Source organism: Clarias gariepinus, chromosome 21, assembly GCF_024256425.1.
Source record: "Clarias gariepinus isolate MV-2021 ecotype Netherlands chromosome 21, CGAR_prim_01v2, whole genome shotgun sequence".
NCBI lineage: Eukaryota > Metazoa > Chordata > Actinopteri > Siluriformes > Clariidae > Clarias > Clarias gariepinus.
This window is the reverse complement of record NC_071120.1, coordinates 12069280-12084840: the sequence shown is the minus strand read 5'-3', so window position 1 is coordinate 12084840 and position 15561 is coordinate 12069280. Positions and strand designations below refer to the sequence as shown.

General features: G+C 41.7%; 1 protein-coding gene across 1 annotated transcript in view; it reads right to left on the bottom strand.

The window, feature by feature from the left end:
• Window positions 1-9858: 9858 nt before the first annotated feature.
• rilpl2 (Rab interacting lysosomal protein-like 2) overlaps window positions 9859-15561 on the bottom strand; it is a 62740-nt gene continuing 57037 nt past the window's right edge. The window contains exons 3-4 of the mRNA XM_053480399.1: window positions 13319-13423; window positions 9859-10623 (exon numbers count right to left, since the gene is read on the bottom strand). Of these exons, the coding sequence (XP_053336374.1) occupies window positions 10602-10623; window positions 13319-13423 (127 nt within the window). The 3' untranslated portion in view covers window positions 9859-10601. The remainder of the gene's footprint in view (window positions 10624-13318; window positions 13424-15561) is intronic.

Below are 15561 nucleotides of genomic sequence, written 5' to 3'. Positions count from 1 at the left end.
CCCCATCTTCAGGGAGTGAGGAGGAAGAAGAAGGCCGTTTGATGGGGTCTTTCCTCGGGAAGGGAACCAACAGCCCCCCAGTTCGCTAGTTCCCGACCCTCAAAAGTTGAAAAGGACGAGTTCCGAGGTCCAAAGTTGTTCTGTGTGGAGGGGAGAGCCTGGGCCAGGGGCAAGACAGTGAAGCGAAAGAGGAACGGTGCAGCGGTGTACATACATCAATGTATCACAAGCATGTCTTACGTTCAAACCCCAATAAAGCTTTTACTGAACCCCCAAAAAATATCAAAAAATATATCACCCCAAAAAATGTTGCAAAACATATTAATGAATCAAAATATAACGTCACCTCGGGAAGCTGTCGCTCTCTCAGAGGTGATGGATCACACAGACTCTGTCAAAGCGCTAAGTGCCCGCGCATGCGCAGTACAGACCACAGAACCGTCCGCGACTCAGCCGCGCGAGGGCGCCAGAACACTGCAGATACGCAGCTGGCAAGAATGCACGCAGTCCCGCTGGGTATTAAAGACAATACAATTCGGGTACAGACTGCAATTCGCAACTTCCCCTCCAAAATTCAAAGGGATAATTCATTCCCAGGTGAGGGGGGAGTTGAAGCATGTCCTTCAGGAGGAGATTTCCTCTCGTTTGAACAAGAGGGCAATAAGAGTGGTTCCACCAGAGGAGAGCCACAGCGGCTTTTACTCGAGATATTTTCTTGTTCCAAAGAAGGGAACCCAAGCCCTCCGCCCAATACTAGATCTACGTGCGCTGAACGTATACCTAAGGAGATACAAATTCAGAATGCTCACGCATTCCACACTCCTACAAATGGTGCGCCAGGGAGATTGGTTCACATCAATCGATCTGAAGGACGCATATTTTCACATAAAGATATACCCACCACACAGGAAGTTTCTGAGATTTGCCTTCCTTGGTGTGGTATACGAATATCTGGTGCTACCATTCGGCTTGTCCCTCAGCCCCAGAGTATTTATAAAATGTACAGAAGCTGACCCCGCTCAGGGAGAAAGGCATTCGTCTCGCTACTTACATAGACGATTGGCTTGTGACAGCTCGCTCGGAACAAGAAGCGAGAGAGCACACAGCGATACTTCTGGAACATATACAGAAACTGGGGCTAAGATTGAACACAGAAAAGAGTGTTTTAACTTCCACACGGTCCATAATGTATCTGGGACTGTCGCTGGACTCAGTGAACTTCAGGGCGCGACTATCGGCAGACAGGGTGAAAAGATTCACCTGCTGCATGACCCACTTTCAGAGGGGAAACAGGGTTTCCTTTCGTACATGCCTCAGATTATTAGGACTGATGGCCTCAGCCCTGATAGTTATCCCGTTAGGGAGACTACATATGAGGGAATTTCAACGCTGGGTAGCGTCCCAAGGGCTGGACCCGGTACGTCACTCACGGAGAAGGGTAAGAGTGACGTCAGAGGCAGTTCTAGCACTGCGCCAGTGGAAACACCCGAATTTCCTGACTCAAGGGGTATCCATGGGTGTAGTTCGTCACAGGAAGATAATAACGACGGACGCGTCGCTGTCCGGTTGGGGGGGCATTCACGAGGGCAGAATAGTGAATGGGAGATGGGGTCAGCATATGACCAATCTTCACATAAACTATCTAGAAATGCTAGCTGTCTTTCTGACACTAAAGCATTTTCTTCCTTTTCTGAAAGGAGAACATGTTCTTGTGAGAACGGACAACACGACAGTTGTAGCCTACATAAATCGTCAGGGAGGCCTCAGATCACTCCTTCTGCACATGTTAGCACGCAGACTGATCTTATGGGGCAGTGTCAACCTTCTATCCCTGAGAGCGACACACGTACAGGGTGTGATGAATCTGGGCGCGGATCTGCTGTCCAGGGGAAATCCCCTCTACTGGAAGTGGAAACTGAACAGCGAAGTGATCGAACAGATCTGGAGCATGTATGGTAGAGCGACAGTGGATCTGTTCGCGTCCCAAGACAATACCCAATGTCACCTGTTCTTTTCCCTGAAGGACCAGAGCGCGCCCCTGGGAATAGACGCGTTAGCACACGAGTGGCCTCGCACTCTTCTATACGCATTCCCACCGATAGCGCTCATATCACCAACACTCTGCAGAGTAAGGGAGGAAGGTATGAGACTAATACTAATAGCCCCGAAATGGCCGGGGAAACACTGGCTTGCAGAGATTATACATATGCTGTACGACGAACCGTGGTCTCTCCCGCAGCGCAGAGACCTTCTGTCACAAGAGGAGGGGGAAATCTTCCATCCTCATCCGGAACGGCTGGCACTATGGGCCTGGCCCGTGAGTGGTCCAATTTAAGTAGAACTGGTCTACCCGACAGTGTTATCAAAACCATACAGAATGCCAGAGCGGCATCAACTAGATCTCTTTATGACTGTAAATGGAATGTATTCGAGCGCTGGTGCGCAACTAGACACGAGATTCCTTTTCAGTGTTCAGTGGCAGTGGTTCTTTCATTCCTTCAGGAAATGATAGACAAAGGCAAAGCGTTCTCAACCATAAAAGTGTTTCTGGCTGCTATATCTGCTTGTCACATTGGTTTTGATGATAAAACAGTGGGACAACATCCTTTGATATGCAGATTCATGAAGGGCACGCGCCGCGCCCTGCCGGTCTCTAAACCACTTACCCCATCATGGGATTTGGGGTTGGTGCTTGATGCATTGTCTATGTCCCCATTTGAACCACTAGACAAGGTTGATTTTAAGGCACTGTCTTTTACGACTGGACTATTAATAGCTTTGGTCTCAGCGAAGCGCGTGAGTGAGATTCATGCACTTTCTGTGCATCCAGCATGCTTACAGTTCATGTCCGGGGATGCAGGAGTAATTATGAAACCTAACCCGGCATTCATGCCTAAAGTCATTAATGCGATAAACCCTTTTGAGTTAAGGGCCTTCCATCCACCTCCTTTTGCTTCATCAGAGCAGCAAAAGTTAAATACGATGTGCCCAGTGCGCGCTCTGCGCATCTATACAGAGCGGACCAGAGGTCTAAGGGAGAGCGATCAGCTGTTCGTTTCTTGGATGAAACCTCGTACAGGAGGCGATTTCGCTGGCATATTCCAGCAAGGGTCTCGAACCCCCCGCGCACTCAACAAGGGGAATATCAAGTTCCTGGGCTCTTTTTAAGGGAATCACATTACAGGATATATGCGAAGCGGCGAGCTGGTCATCTCCGCACACATTTGCCAGATTTTACAAACTGGATGTTACAGCTCAGACTTTAGCTCATGCAGTACTGAGCGTAGGGACAGAATCTAAAAACTAAACTCGTTCAGCCCTGAATGCTTTGGGTATGGTTGGCAGAAGACTTCAAGACAGGCTATCTGACAATACGGGAGTTAGGATATCCCATAGTGAGACACCGAAACGTATGCTTGAAAGAGAACAATAGGTTACTTGCGTAACCCCGGTTCTCTGATAGCATTAAGTGAGGTGTCTTACCAGATGACCCTCCTTGCTGTGTGAAGCGAGGAAGAGGTTGCTTGTTTTGAATAGCGAAGTGACGTTGTGCTGCTCCTTTTATACGGAGGGGGGGGAAGCCACTCACTCATTACAGTGAAATACATTCTTATTTTAAAGCCTTTTCTCAGATGCAAAAACAAAAAAAAGGTATTTCAAATGACTAAGTATCAAAAAAACTTAGGCACACATTAGAATAAATTGTAATAAAATTCTATCGCTCCCTTCCATTTTGCAGCCCCCAAGGGAATGCTTCCTAAAATCAATACACAGCTAAGGTTTGTGTCTCCTTTCACTTTGTGGGTGATGTAAACGCTTTATATTCGTCTGTGTTTACTGCCGGCTTATATCCAGAACATTCATTATTGTGTCACGTCACTGTTGTGTCACGCCAAACATGGAACTTTTCCAGTGACATTGATGCATGAAAATGTTCTCTGCCAGTTTCTGCATCCTACTGGGATTCTGTGGATTCCCCTATGGACCTGAAAACTCCAGCAAGGATAAGAGCCCCAAAGTGGGCATTCCAAAAAAACATGCCTTCCTTTTAAATTATTGTAATCCAGAATAATTTTCTGGATTCAATCTGGGACAAAAAGCTCAAAAGATGACTTAAAATCTTGCACATGAGAAACTGCCATTTCTTTTTGGCTTATTTCTTGGGCAAGAAGACCATTCAATTTCACAATTTTTTGACATCCATATTTTTTCACTTGCTAGCTACTGACGGGCTCCTGTTTCTGGAGCTGGCTGCTGACGGGCTGGTTCTGCATCCCGTCTTCGTTCTGAAACTACAGTATCTGCTTAGTCTCAACCTTTTCCTTAAAGTCACTGTGAGACTCTGAATGTTCAGAAATGTGATCCCCTTCCTCAAAAGAATCTCTCTCTCCAAATTCAGTTGCAATGTCTTCTGAACAGAGAATCTTTTGGCAATCTTGATAGGTTGTGCTAAGGAACCACAAAGCTATATTTATTGCGTCCGGTCCGCAATTTTGAATATGAAAAATGCAATCGAATAGAAGCAAGTAAAGATTTTACAAGACAGAGGGTAAAGTGTACAGGAATGTGAAAGCAGACAGGTGTCAGTGCTTGAATTTTGCCACGATCTTGTATGACAATGTTTGCAACTTTGTACGGGACGACAGGGCCAAAACACAAAACTCATACAATTCTCACACACATACTTACAGCGGTGTGTGACGAAGAGGAGGACAGAGTTAAGGTACACAGGACCTACAATTTTCACACTTTTATTAGCCCCGGGTCCAGTGGAGCCGAACATCCACTATGTAATATAAACGTGTAGGGGGGGTGTACAGAGTGTGGTCATTGAAAATATTTACTGATATATGCTCTTCACATGAACATGAGTCCCACAGACCCGAACCCCACAAAAGGGTTAAAAACAATGTTTTTTGGAGAAAGTAAAGTTTATGAATCCGTTTAGAATTTTAGAATAATAAATTAATGTACGTTTACAAATTAAGTCACAATATCTTTTTTTAGTTTAACAACATTTTCAAGAGATGTTTATTCTGTGTATGAATGTATGGATAAGTGTTTAACTCATTTAGTTTTTCCTTAAAATGTGTAGTTATCCAAGTTCAAGTTTAAGTTCAAGTAGGCTTTATTGTCACTTTACTGACAACCATATACAGTTAATACACAGTGAAACGAAACAAAGTTCCTCCAGGACCAAGGTGCTACATGCAACATAAATTTACAACATAAATTAACAGAAAAACTAAACTAGCTAACTAAGAGGCCTAGTTAGCTGGCTAGCAGAGACAAGACAGATTGACCTAACATAAATTACAACATAAATTAACAAAAACTAACTAACTAAGGAAGACTATCTACAGGGTTGACAGACAACAGACAACATAAAGTGCATGTGCAAATGTGCAAACAAAAGCAACAAATTGACAGTGCGAAAACATAACATAATAAAGTGTTAAGGTGATTGAGGTGATGAGTTGAGGTAGTGACAAGAATTAAGAAGTTAAGAAGTGAGTGCAAAAAGTAGTCCAGTAATGAACATTGTACAAAAGAGCATTTACAGGTTGGTGTGTACGATAGTTTGGTGGTGTAGGTCAGTGTGTTTGCGCTTGTGTTGATTAGTCAGTCCAGTCTCAATGCTTTGAGGTAGTTGAGTTAAGCCGAATGATAATGTTTGTGTGTGTGTGTGTGTGTGTACGTGCGTGTGTGTGTGTGTTTATCAGTCCAGTCCCTTTTTGTTGAGAAGACGGATAGCTTGTGGAAAAAAGCTGTTGCACAGTCTGAGTGTAAAGTGTGTGTGAGAGGGGTGTGACCGATCAGCCACAATGCTCGTGGCTTTGCGGATGCAGCGTGTGGTGTAGATGTCTTAATAGAGGGGAGAGAGACCCCGATGATCTTCTCTGCTGTTATCACTATCCGCTGTGGTCCGATATGGCACAATTCCCAAACCAGACAGTGATGCAGCTGCTCAGGATGCTCTTGATAGTTCCTCTATAGAAGGTGGTCAGAATCGGTGGTGGAAGCTGAGCCTTCTCCAGTCTTCTTAGAAAGAAGAGACGCTGTTGGGCTTTCTTGTGTAGGGAGCTGATGTTAAGGGACCAGCTGAGGTCCTTCTCTAGGTGGACACCCAGGAATTTGGTGCTTTCGACGACACAGCACCTGGTCGTTCGGAAGAGGGGTGGTCTTCCTCACCGCCGCGTCTTTCTGCCTGTTGAACCGAGCGTAGAAGTTGTTCAGTGCATCTGGGAGGGAGCCATCACAGTCACAGGCAGGTGATGTCGTCCTGTAGTGAGTGATGGCTTGTAAGCCCTGCCACATGCACTGTGTGTCGCCGCTGTCTATAAAATGGTTGTGGATTCTCTGGGCGTGTGCGCGCTTCGCCTCTCTGATGGCCCGAGAAAGTTTGGCCCCTGCTTTTCTAAGGGCCACCTAATTTCCCACTTTGAAGGCAAGGTCTCGGGTCCTCAGAAGTGCACGCACTTTCGCAGTAATCCACGGTTTCTGGTTGGGTCATGAGATGATGCTCTTGGAGACAGTGAAGTCATCGGTGCACTTGTTGATGTAGCTGGTCACTGATGACGTGTACTCCTCCAAGTCAGTGAAGTCGCCGTAAGTTGCAGCCTCCCTAAACATGTTCGTCAGTGTTCTCAAAACAGTCCTGAAGAGCAGAGATGGCTCCTGCTGGCCAGGTTTTCACTTGCTTTAGAACCGGTTTTGAACGCCTGACGAGTGGTCTGTATGCTGGAATTAGCATAACAGAGATGTGGTCTGAGTAGCCGAGGTGGGGGCGGGGCTCTGCCCGATATGCGCCGGGGATATTTGTGTAAACCAGTGTTGCCAACTTAGCGACTCTGAGAGAGACTCTGATGTGTCTGTACTGACTCTTCTCAACTTGCCACAGCAGCTGCCGCCGCCGGCCCCTCCCCCGTCCCAAAGCACTCACAGACAGGCCTGTCCTCTCGCAGGAGTCCCCCCCCCCCCAGCTGCAGTTACAGCAGGAGATGCTCACTCCTACGAGTCTCGACTGCAAATGAATTGCCCATGCGCGAATCCGCCGTTAAGTGATCCCGCTCTGGCTTGTAAGCGGGATGTAAATTAAAAATATCCTGCTCCGATGCATATTAAAAAATGTTCTCTGTCTAAAATAAATTGCTGCACAAGAATAAATCGCTGCATTTGACTTAAACAGCCTCATTACTTACCTCATCCACTGTGTGTGTGCTTCTCTGTGACTTTAGCATAAACATATAGCTCGCTAGTTCATCATGTCTCAGTCAAAACTATACTCTCAGAAATTCAGAAAGAAGTGGGAATCAAATCCTGAATTCAACGGATGGTTGAAGCCTTTTATTGGAGATAATACACGGGCATACTGCCTGTATTGCAAGACTGATTTTTATGCCAAACTTTGCGATATAAAAAAAACACGTCAACTCAGAAACATACACAAAAGGCAAAGTCTTACAATAGTTTCACACAAAACAAACTGCAATTTATGGTTAAAAAAAAAAGACTCTTCAAAAAAAGCTGAAGCCACCATGGCATTAGTTATCGCTGAACACTGTTCTATGGTGGCATGTGATCACGTTGGAGAAGCATGTAAAGCTGCTTTTTCACACTGTGCAGCGTGCATTATGCAAATTACGTGATACCGTAATCATCTAGCGACTTCTAGCGACTTCTACGACAGCCAATAGCTACTTTCCTTACTGACGAGTTGGCAACACTGGTGTAAACAAGATCCAGCGTGTTTTCCCCTCTCGTTGCGAAGTCCACATACTGATGGAATCTAGGAAGCACTGACTTGAGATTTGCATGGTTGAAATCTCCAGCAATAATTAACAGTCCATCTGGGTGTGTATTTTGCAGTTCACTGATCTTTGTATACAGTTCCCATAGCGCTTCCTTAGCATTAGCGCTAGGTGGAATGTACAGTACACTCCGATAATGAAAACAGTTGTGAATCCCTGTGGTAAATAAAAAGGTCTGCATCTAACAGTCACAAACTCCACCAGCGATAAGCAATAACTAGAAACTAGCACAGAGTTCTTGCACCATTTCATGTTAATGTAAACACACAAGCCGTCACCGCGAGTCTTACCGCACAGAGCTGCGTTTCTGTCCGCGCGAAACGAGGCTAGCCCGTCTAGCTGAATAGCGGTGTCCGGTACTCTGTCGCTGAGCCATGTCTCCATAAAAGACACAGCAGTCTCTAACCTCACACTGTGTAGCCTGCTGGAGTCGAATGTAGTCCAGTTTATTGTCCAGGGAGCAGATGTTGGATAAGATGATGGACAGGAGAGCCGGCTTTGGGTTTGTTTAGGGTTTGTTTTTAGCCTAGCACAGACTCCCGCCCACTTGTTGCGCTTCCGCTTCCGCTTCCTTGCGCACCATTCCGATGTCCCCTTCTTCGGCCGCCGGCATCAGGCAACGGCGAGGCTTCGAGGCCTGGTTCACGCAGCAAGCCGAGGTCGCGTAGCTTTTCCCACAGCTCATCATGGATGTCGTTAGGTTATTTATGTACAAAAGTGTCTGGTGGTTGTATGTACGGACACCAGTCGCGACGATATCCATACACAGAGTAAAATAAACGGGCTACACAAAAAACGTAAACAACGTAGCACCATTATGGCTCCGGAGTGGCCGCTGCGTGCTACTGCCGCGCCGTCATCTTTCAGCTAGATTAATAAAAAACTCTGAAAAAAAAAATTTTTCTTAATTTGTCACTGTGTGCTTAGTTTGCAAAAATGTTTGAGTAGACGGTACAAGATATCCATAAGAATTGTTTGATTATTATATTAATACTTTGACTCTATATTTTATAGCATCTTTAAGAACAATAACTCGTAGAATAAGAGGGTTGATCTCAAGTCCCAGGTCAACTCGCCTGACGGTGCGCAACCTTAAATAACCTGTTTTACTTTTTTTCCCTTTAGACTTAAATATAATTGTGGTAATGGTAGAAAGAGTTATTTCAAGAATCCTAACTATTAGTAGTATAAAAGATCATTGCTGATCATTCTTACAGTTTGGCACACATTTGAACAATGCCTTTAACTTAGAATCTATAGCTTAACCATCATAGTGAGGAATAGTTTTATTATTGCTTATATATTTAGGTATCATTCCTGAGCAAAAAGCTTTTGTCAGCTGTGTGCGTGTATACTGAAGAATGTGTGTAAAAGAGAATGAAAAACTGCTCTAGGAATACAAGACCATTTGTTTATACAACATTAAAAGGAACATGCCCTATGTGGGCTGATATTGACACACAAATTTGCTTATTAATAAGGCACAATACATATAAAGTGGGGGCATATATGGTCATACCTCATGTCTCAAGTTATAAAGATACAAATAAGGAGGTAAGATTAACCCCCACGAATAAAGGATACACTAGAACAAGAGAAATCTCCTATAACTTCTCAAAAATCACACCTAGCACTCATCCCATAAGTGCTAGGCATTTCATAATTAATATACAAGCTATGATTTGTCATGTCATAATAAAGGACTAAACCCATGTCTCTCTTCCCATGCGGGTCATTCCGTGATCAGGAAACCAACTAATCACCACGGTTAATACTCAGTATATCCCTCATCATTTTACATAGAATATTCCACCAAGACATTAAAAACAGGTGTTTGGAGTGTTTGTTAATTTATTTAGAAAATAAATACAAAATAATACCATTTACATAGGCATTTTGCAATTGAGATAATTTACATTAGTACTGCAACAGTGGTAGCCCATCTCCTGAAGACATCTTCCAAGTTCTTGCATGAGGTTTGCTTGACAATCTTCTAAAGGCTGTTGCTTATGCACATTTTCCTACCAAACTTTTCCCTTCCAGTGGATATGGAACGCACTCTACAAACAGGCAGCCTTTTCACTGAAGAACCTTCTGTGGCTTACCCTTCACCACTCCTTCCCATTGGTGTGATTGCTTGTATTGAACTAGACTAAGAGATACATGGTCTTTGTAAAGTATGAACAATAATTTACTCAAACCCTAAATGAAATTAAGCAAATAACTTTGATTATCTTGTTACAATGGCACCTAATAGTGAATAGGATAGACTATATTGCCAAAAGTATTCGCTTGTCTGCCTTCGCATGCATATGAACTTGAGCAACCTCAAATTTTTAATCCATAGGGTTAAATATGATGTTGGCCCACCCTTTGCAGCTATAACAACTTCCACTCTTCAGGGAAGATCTTTTAGAACTTCTTATAGATTTTCAAACAATATTTTTTTGTTAATAAAGCAGAGCAAAGGTAGTAAAACTTTAAAAGATATATTTTTTATTTAAAATTGTGCAACCAAATACCTATAGTTAAAAAAAGACTGTACAAGCAAGAATTAGTTCCTCACTTATCCTGGTCGATTTTTTTCAGATGTCCCCAAAGTATAGCTTTTAAAGGTAACTAGCTTGTTGATGAGCATATTTCTTTTAGAAAAAAATTTACTCTTGCCATATAACAGGAACATTTTTAAGTAAATAAAAAACATATTGTCAGATTGGTGATACAGAAGATGTAAGAGTCTTTCAAAATATGCTTCTCATCCTAAGAGGCAGATCGGGGAGTTAGGTGCTGTCATTTTCTTCTAAAGGAAAACCTAAGAAAAGAGAGGGAAGATTTTTTACAGTGAAGAAATCAAATTATGGAAGAGAAAAGAAAAAAAAAAAACAATTTAAACGCTTCAACACTATTGAATTTAAGGGATTGAGACTAAACAGTAATGTAGCCTAAGAAAACCACTTATCAGTGAGGCTAATAAGAAAAAAAGACAAAGCACTGTAGAGAGTTGGATAAAGGTCATGTGATCTGAGGAGTATAGATTTACACTGTTCAGAGTGATGGATTTTTGACCATTTATGTAAAATAAACTATTGATCTGGTCAGTTAAGGGCCAGGGGTAGCTCAGTGGTTAAGGCATTGGACTACGGTTTGGAAGATCCCAGGTTCAAACCCCACAACCACCCAGTTGCCACTGTTGGGCCCTTGAGCAAGGCCCTTAACCCACAGATGTGTAATTAGATAAAAATGTAAGTCGCTCTGGATAAGAGCGTCTGCCAAATGCCTAAATGTAAATGTTAAGTAGCTAAGGGGGTTCTTAATCTGTTTTAGTTGCTTTGGTGTTAATGAAGTTAGCAAAAGGTGCACTAGAGGGGCAAACTTTGAGATGACCACCAAAACAGAAATAGTTTTACAGGTGGATGCAACTGACATTTTTGTGTTTCACTCATAAACACAAAAGAGGGACAGGCAGTTACACTAGAAGAGCTGGACAGTGCCATAGAAGGTTCTTAATCCAATAGGAGGACCGTTAACTGATCCTTTGTGCAAGGAGGAACAAGATCAGCACTGCCATAACCCTACATAATGACCTCCAGCAGGCCACTGGTATGAATGTCTCTAACCAATCTCTGACTCCGACAACCTCAAGTAGGCCCTGTGGTCACTGCCTGGCACCACGGACCTCTACTGGCATTTGGCAGGTCCACCACTGGCACTGTGTGTGTGTGTGTGTGTGTGTGTGTGTGTGTGTGTGTGATTTACAGCGACCTGCACATTTATTGGCTCCCTTGGTTAAGATGTGCTTTTAGGTTTCTAATAAAAAAAAAATTTATTCACACAATATAGAACCACAATGCAAATAAATTAAAGAAAAATTAAACCTTTAATTGAAATACAGTGGAACCTTGGATTGTGAATAACCTGGTGTGCGAGCGCTCCACAAGACTAGCAAAAATTGTTAATAAATTTTGACTTGAAAATGAGCGAGTCTTGATAAGTATCATCAAATATCATGTTGGATGCATGCGTTTCTTGTTTTGACACAGAGCCAATGGTTATTCTCTCTTATGCTGCGGAATTGTGCGCGTGCATCACTCGTATAATCAACATCTTTGCGTGCGTGTACTGTTTACTATAACACTGTCTAAGATAATGCAGAAAAAACAGATAATTTTTGCCCAATCATGCATTCATGGTTAAAACAGTTTATTGTGTAGTGCTTCACAAATATAACCGCCCCTACTTATATTAATAAGTATATCAATTCTTAACAACAATTTATTAGAAGTATAGGAACACATCTTAACCAGAGATGCCAATAATTGTGAGAGCTACAGCATGTACATCTTAAAGCAAAGAAAATAAAGAAATCCTGTAATTTTAAATGAATTTCTGCCTGTCAGCGAAATACACTCCTTGTTTAGTAATCGGGAAAGTGAATCACAGATGAGAAATCGAAAAAAAGTAGATTTGATAAAGTTCTTTCTTAAAACAAATCCAGCACATTAAAATTTAATTTACACCACTTCTGGGTTTTATTTTAGCAGCAAAAATTATTTAGTAATTCAAGTAAAAATATTTAGTTTATGCGCTAGTTTTAGTTACGCTAGTTTTGTGTGATGCTGTGACAAAAACAGTGGCAAGAAAAAGTATGTGAAACTTTTGGCATGTCATGATCTTCTGCATTTATTTGTCATAAAATGTGATCTGATCTTCATTTTAGTATTGAAATATATAATGTGCCTAAAATAATAATAAAAAATTCAGATCTTTTATGCCTTTATTAGGAACAACCATAAAAATGTCATATTGCCAGTGGAAAAAGGAGTTGTGTTAAAAATTTAGTTTGAAGGTGTGAACTAGAGCTACTTTTACTGATTAAAAACAACTTAATCTTTGAAAATAAGCTTTTGCATACCATGCCCCGCCAAAATAAGATTTGAGAGGATCTATGATCAAGAATTGTTAATTTACATAAAGCTGGAAATGGTTACAAAATGATTTCAAAGACTTTGGAAATTTAGCATACAGTTAGGGAAATGGGGACACTTTGTGACTGTTCAACTACCATTTTGAAATGTTGAATAAGTGTGTTCAATAATTACATGAAAGATTAGAATTTATTTTGTGTTATTATTTTACTCACATTATATGTTGTCAATACCCTTGACTTAAAGTTAAAGCTCAGATCACATTTAATGACAAATTAATGCAGAAAACCATGAAATTCCAAAAGGTTCACATATATTTTCTGAGTCTGTTTTGGGTCCTTCATTTTAAAGTAAAGATATTATTGAAAGAGCATGTTCTGACCAATGTATAGACAAAACCTTTCTTTAATTTATATTAATTAAATATAAATTAAAAGAGGTAAGATCTTATCCTTAAAGTTGGTCAAATATTTATTTTTAAAACCTAAATCTGGAAATATTGAGAGATTAAATATTGAAATGAATGATTTAGAGAATTTAATAATTTTATTCAAATCGAAGAATATTGGTATTCAAACTCACAGTTTTTGAACTGTAGTCCTCTCCACTTTGTGTCGTTCTTTGTTCTCCTCTGTATTCCCCAAATCTACCTCCACCATATTTGGTTCTGGCTGAGGCAAAACACCACTACAAAATGAAAGGCAAAAATAACTGTAGTTAAAGTCAGAAGTGGAACTACACATCCCCACATTTTAAGCATTAGGTAATATGTCATGATCATGCACTAGTATTTATCAACCACACTATTTTTTATAACATTAACTATTTTTTTTTTATAAGAAAGTTTAGCAGACCCATAGGATGAAAACGACTCTGTAGTCATCAGCCTAATTGTAACACGCCTTGCTCTTGCCTATTTCTCAGGTACTTTATATCAGACAAAGTTGATTAGGTTCCCTCCACAAAACACTACAGTCGCGGCCAAAAGTTTTGAGAATTACATAAATTTAATTTCAATTTATTAGTTAAGCATTAAGCATTAAGTCAGTTAGTTAAGCATTAAGCATTAAGTCTGTTAGTTAAGCATTATACATTAAGACCATTTAGTTTATTAGTTTAAGCATTTAGTATTATACTCGTAATTTGTATTGTGACATCATTTCATAAGTTGTTCATCCCACAGTTGTGTAGCTGCATGTCTATCATGCACATTAGTTGTTCAGTTGTTGTTAAGACACAGAAGGATACAGAAAGGTGTGGAGAACACAAGCTTTAGACCGTGATACAGTAAGCTAAAAGATACAGTAAAATAAGTTGTTGTAACTGTAATCTACTGAAGCTACAGAACACAGCAAGCAAATTGTCGTGACTACAGTCGATTTATGCAAGAAACTGTAACAACCGTTGTACTTTGATGTTGAAAATAAAACAAGAGACAAAGAAATCAACGGAAACAGTCCCAAACAGTTGAACATGGAGTTTCGCCAAACGACAGCATATCAATGTTGGAGTTCAAGATGCCCGCCCCTAAAAGGCACGGAAGCGTAATGTTAGCGGCATCCATGAGGTCCTCAACATCTACAGCACCTCAGCTCGACTAAAAAAGGCAGAAGCTAACATAGCAGCTTTGCTGGCCAAAGCAGCAACCTTAGGAGATCGGCAGGCGCTAGAACTGGAGGAAGCACAATTAAAGGCTGAGGAAGAGCAATTGAAAGCACGATTAAAGGTTGAGGAAGAGCAATTGAAAGCACGATTAAAGATGGGGGAAGAGCAATTGAAAGCACACCTAAAAGCTAACAAAGCATAACTAAAGGCTAAACAAGCACAATTAAAGGCACAAAAGGAAAGGCTGGAAATGGAAACGGCGCTTGCAATGGCCGATGCTGAAATAAAATCGTATCAGGACAGTAAAAAAAAACATCCTGCGAGACGGAGTGTGGTCATCGAAACGAGTGGCTCATGCCCCCGAACTGGAACACAATGAACACCACGACCCCAGTTCGACAACGAAATACCTCAAACTGCCAGCACACCTCCGAGCAACCCACTTAAGCATGCCCGTAAGTGCCAAACCCATAATGTCAAGCACCTTAATGGAACAGTCTACTCAAGGTAACGAACACTCACTTTACAATACTGATACAGTAGAGTCTCAGGGTAGGATGCCACTTCAGGCAGATACTACAGAAATGTTTGCGAAAAGTCAAAGGCAATTTTCCTTACTACTGCGCGACGTTTCTTCGTTTGATGGTGACCCTCTTGAGTTCACGTCCTTTGTAAGAGCCTTTAAACATGTCATTGAAACCAGAACTGATAGCAATGCGGATAGGCTGTACTATCTTGAGCAGTATACTAGAGGACAGCCTAGGGACCTTGTGAAAAGCTGCCAGCTCATGCCAGAACATTGAGGTTATGCAGAAGCCATGAGATTGTTACATGATAAGTTTGGAAATAGACAAATAATCGCTACAACGCTGATGCAAAAGGCACTCAACTGGCCGGAAATAAAGTCAGAGGATGGAAAGTCGCTGACCATGTTCTCCCTGTTCCTGGTAAACTGTCACAATACTATGTCAAGCATCGATTACATGGATGAGCTAGATAATGCTATCAACTTGAGGACTATTGTCTCAAAACTGCCCTACAAACTGCGTGAAAGATGGAGGAACCACGCATACAACCATGAATGGCGCACCCAAACAAGAGCCAAGTTTGTGCAGTTGGTGGAGTCCGTAGAGCAAGAAGCAACAGTAATGTCCAACCCACTTTTCGGCGACCTGAATGTTTCAACTAGTGATAAACACTGCAACAAATCAGGACTCAGG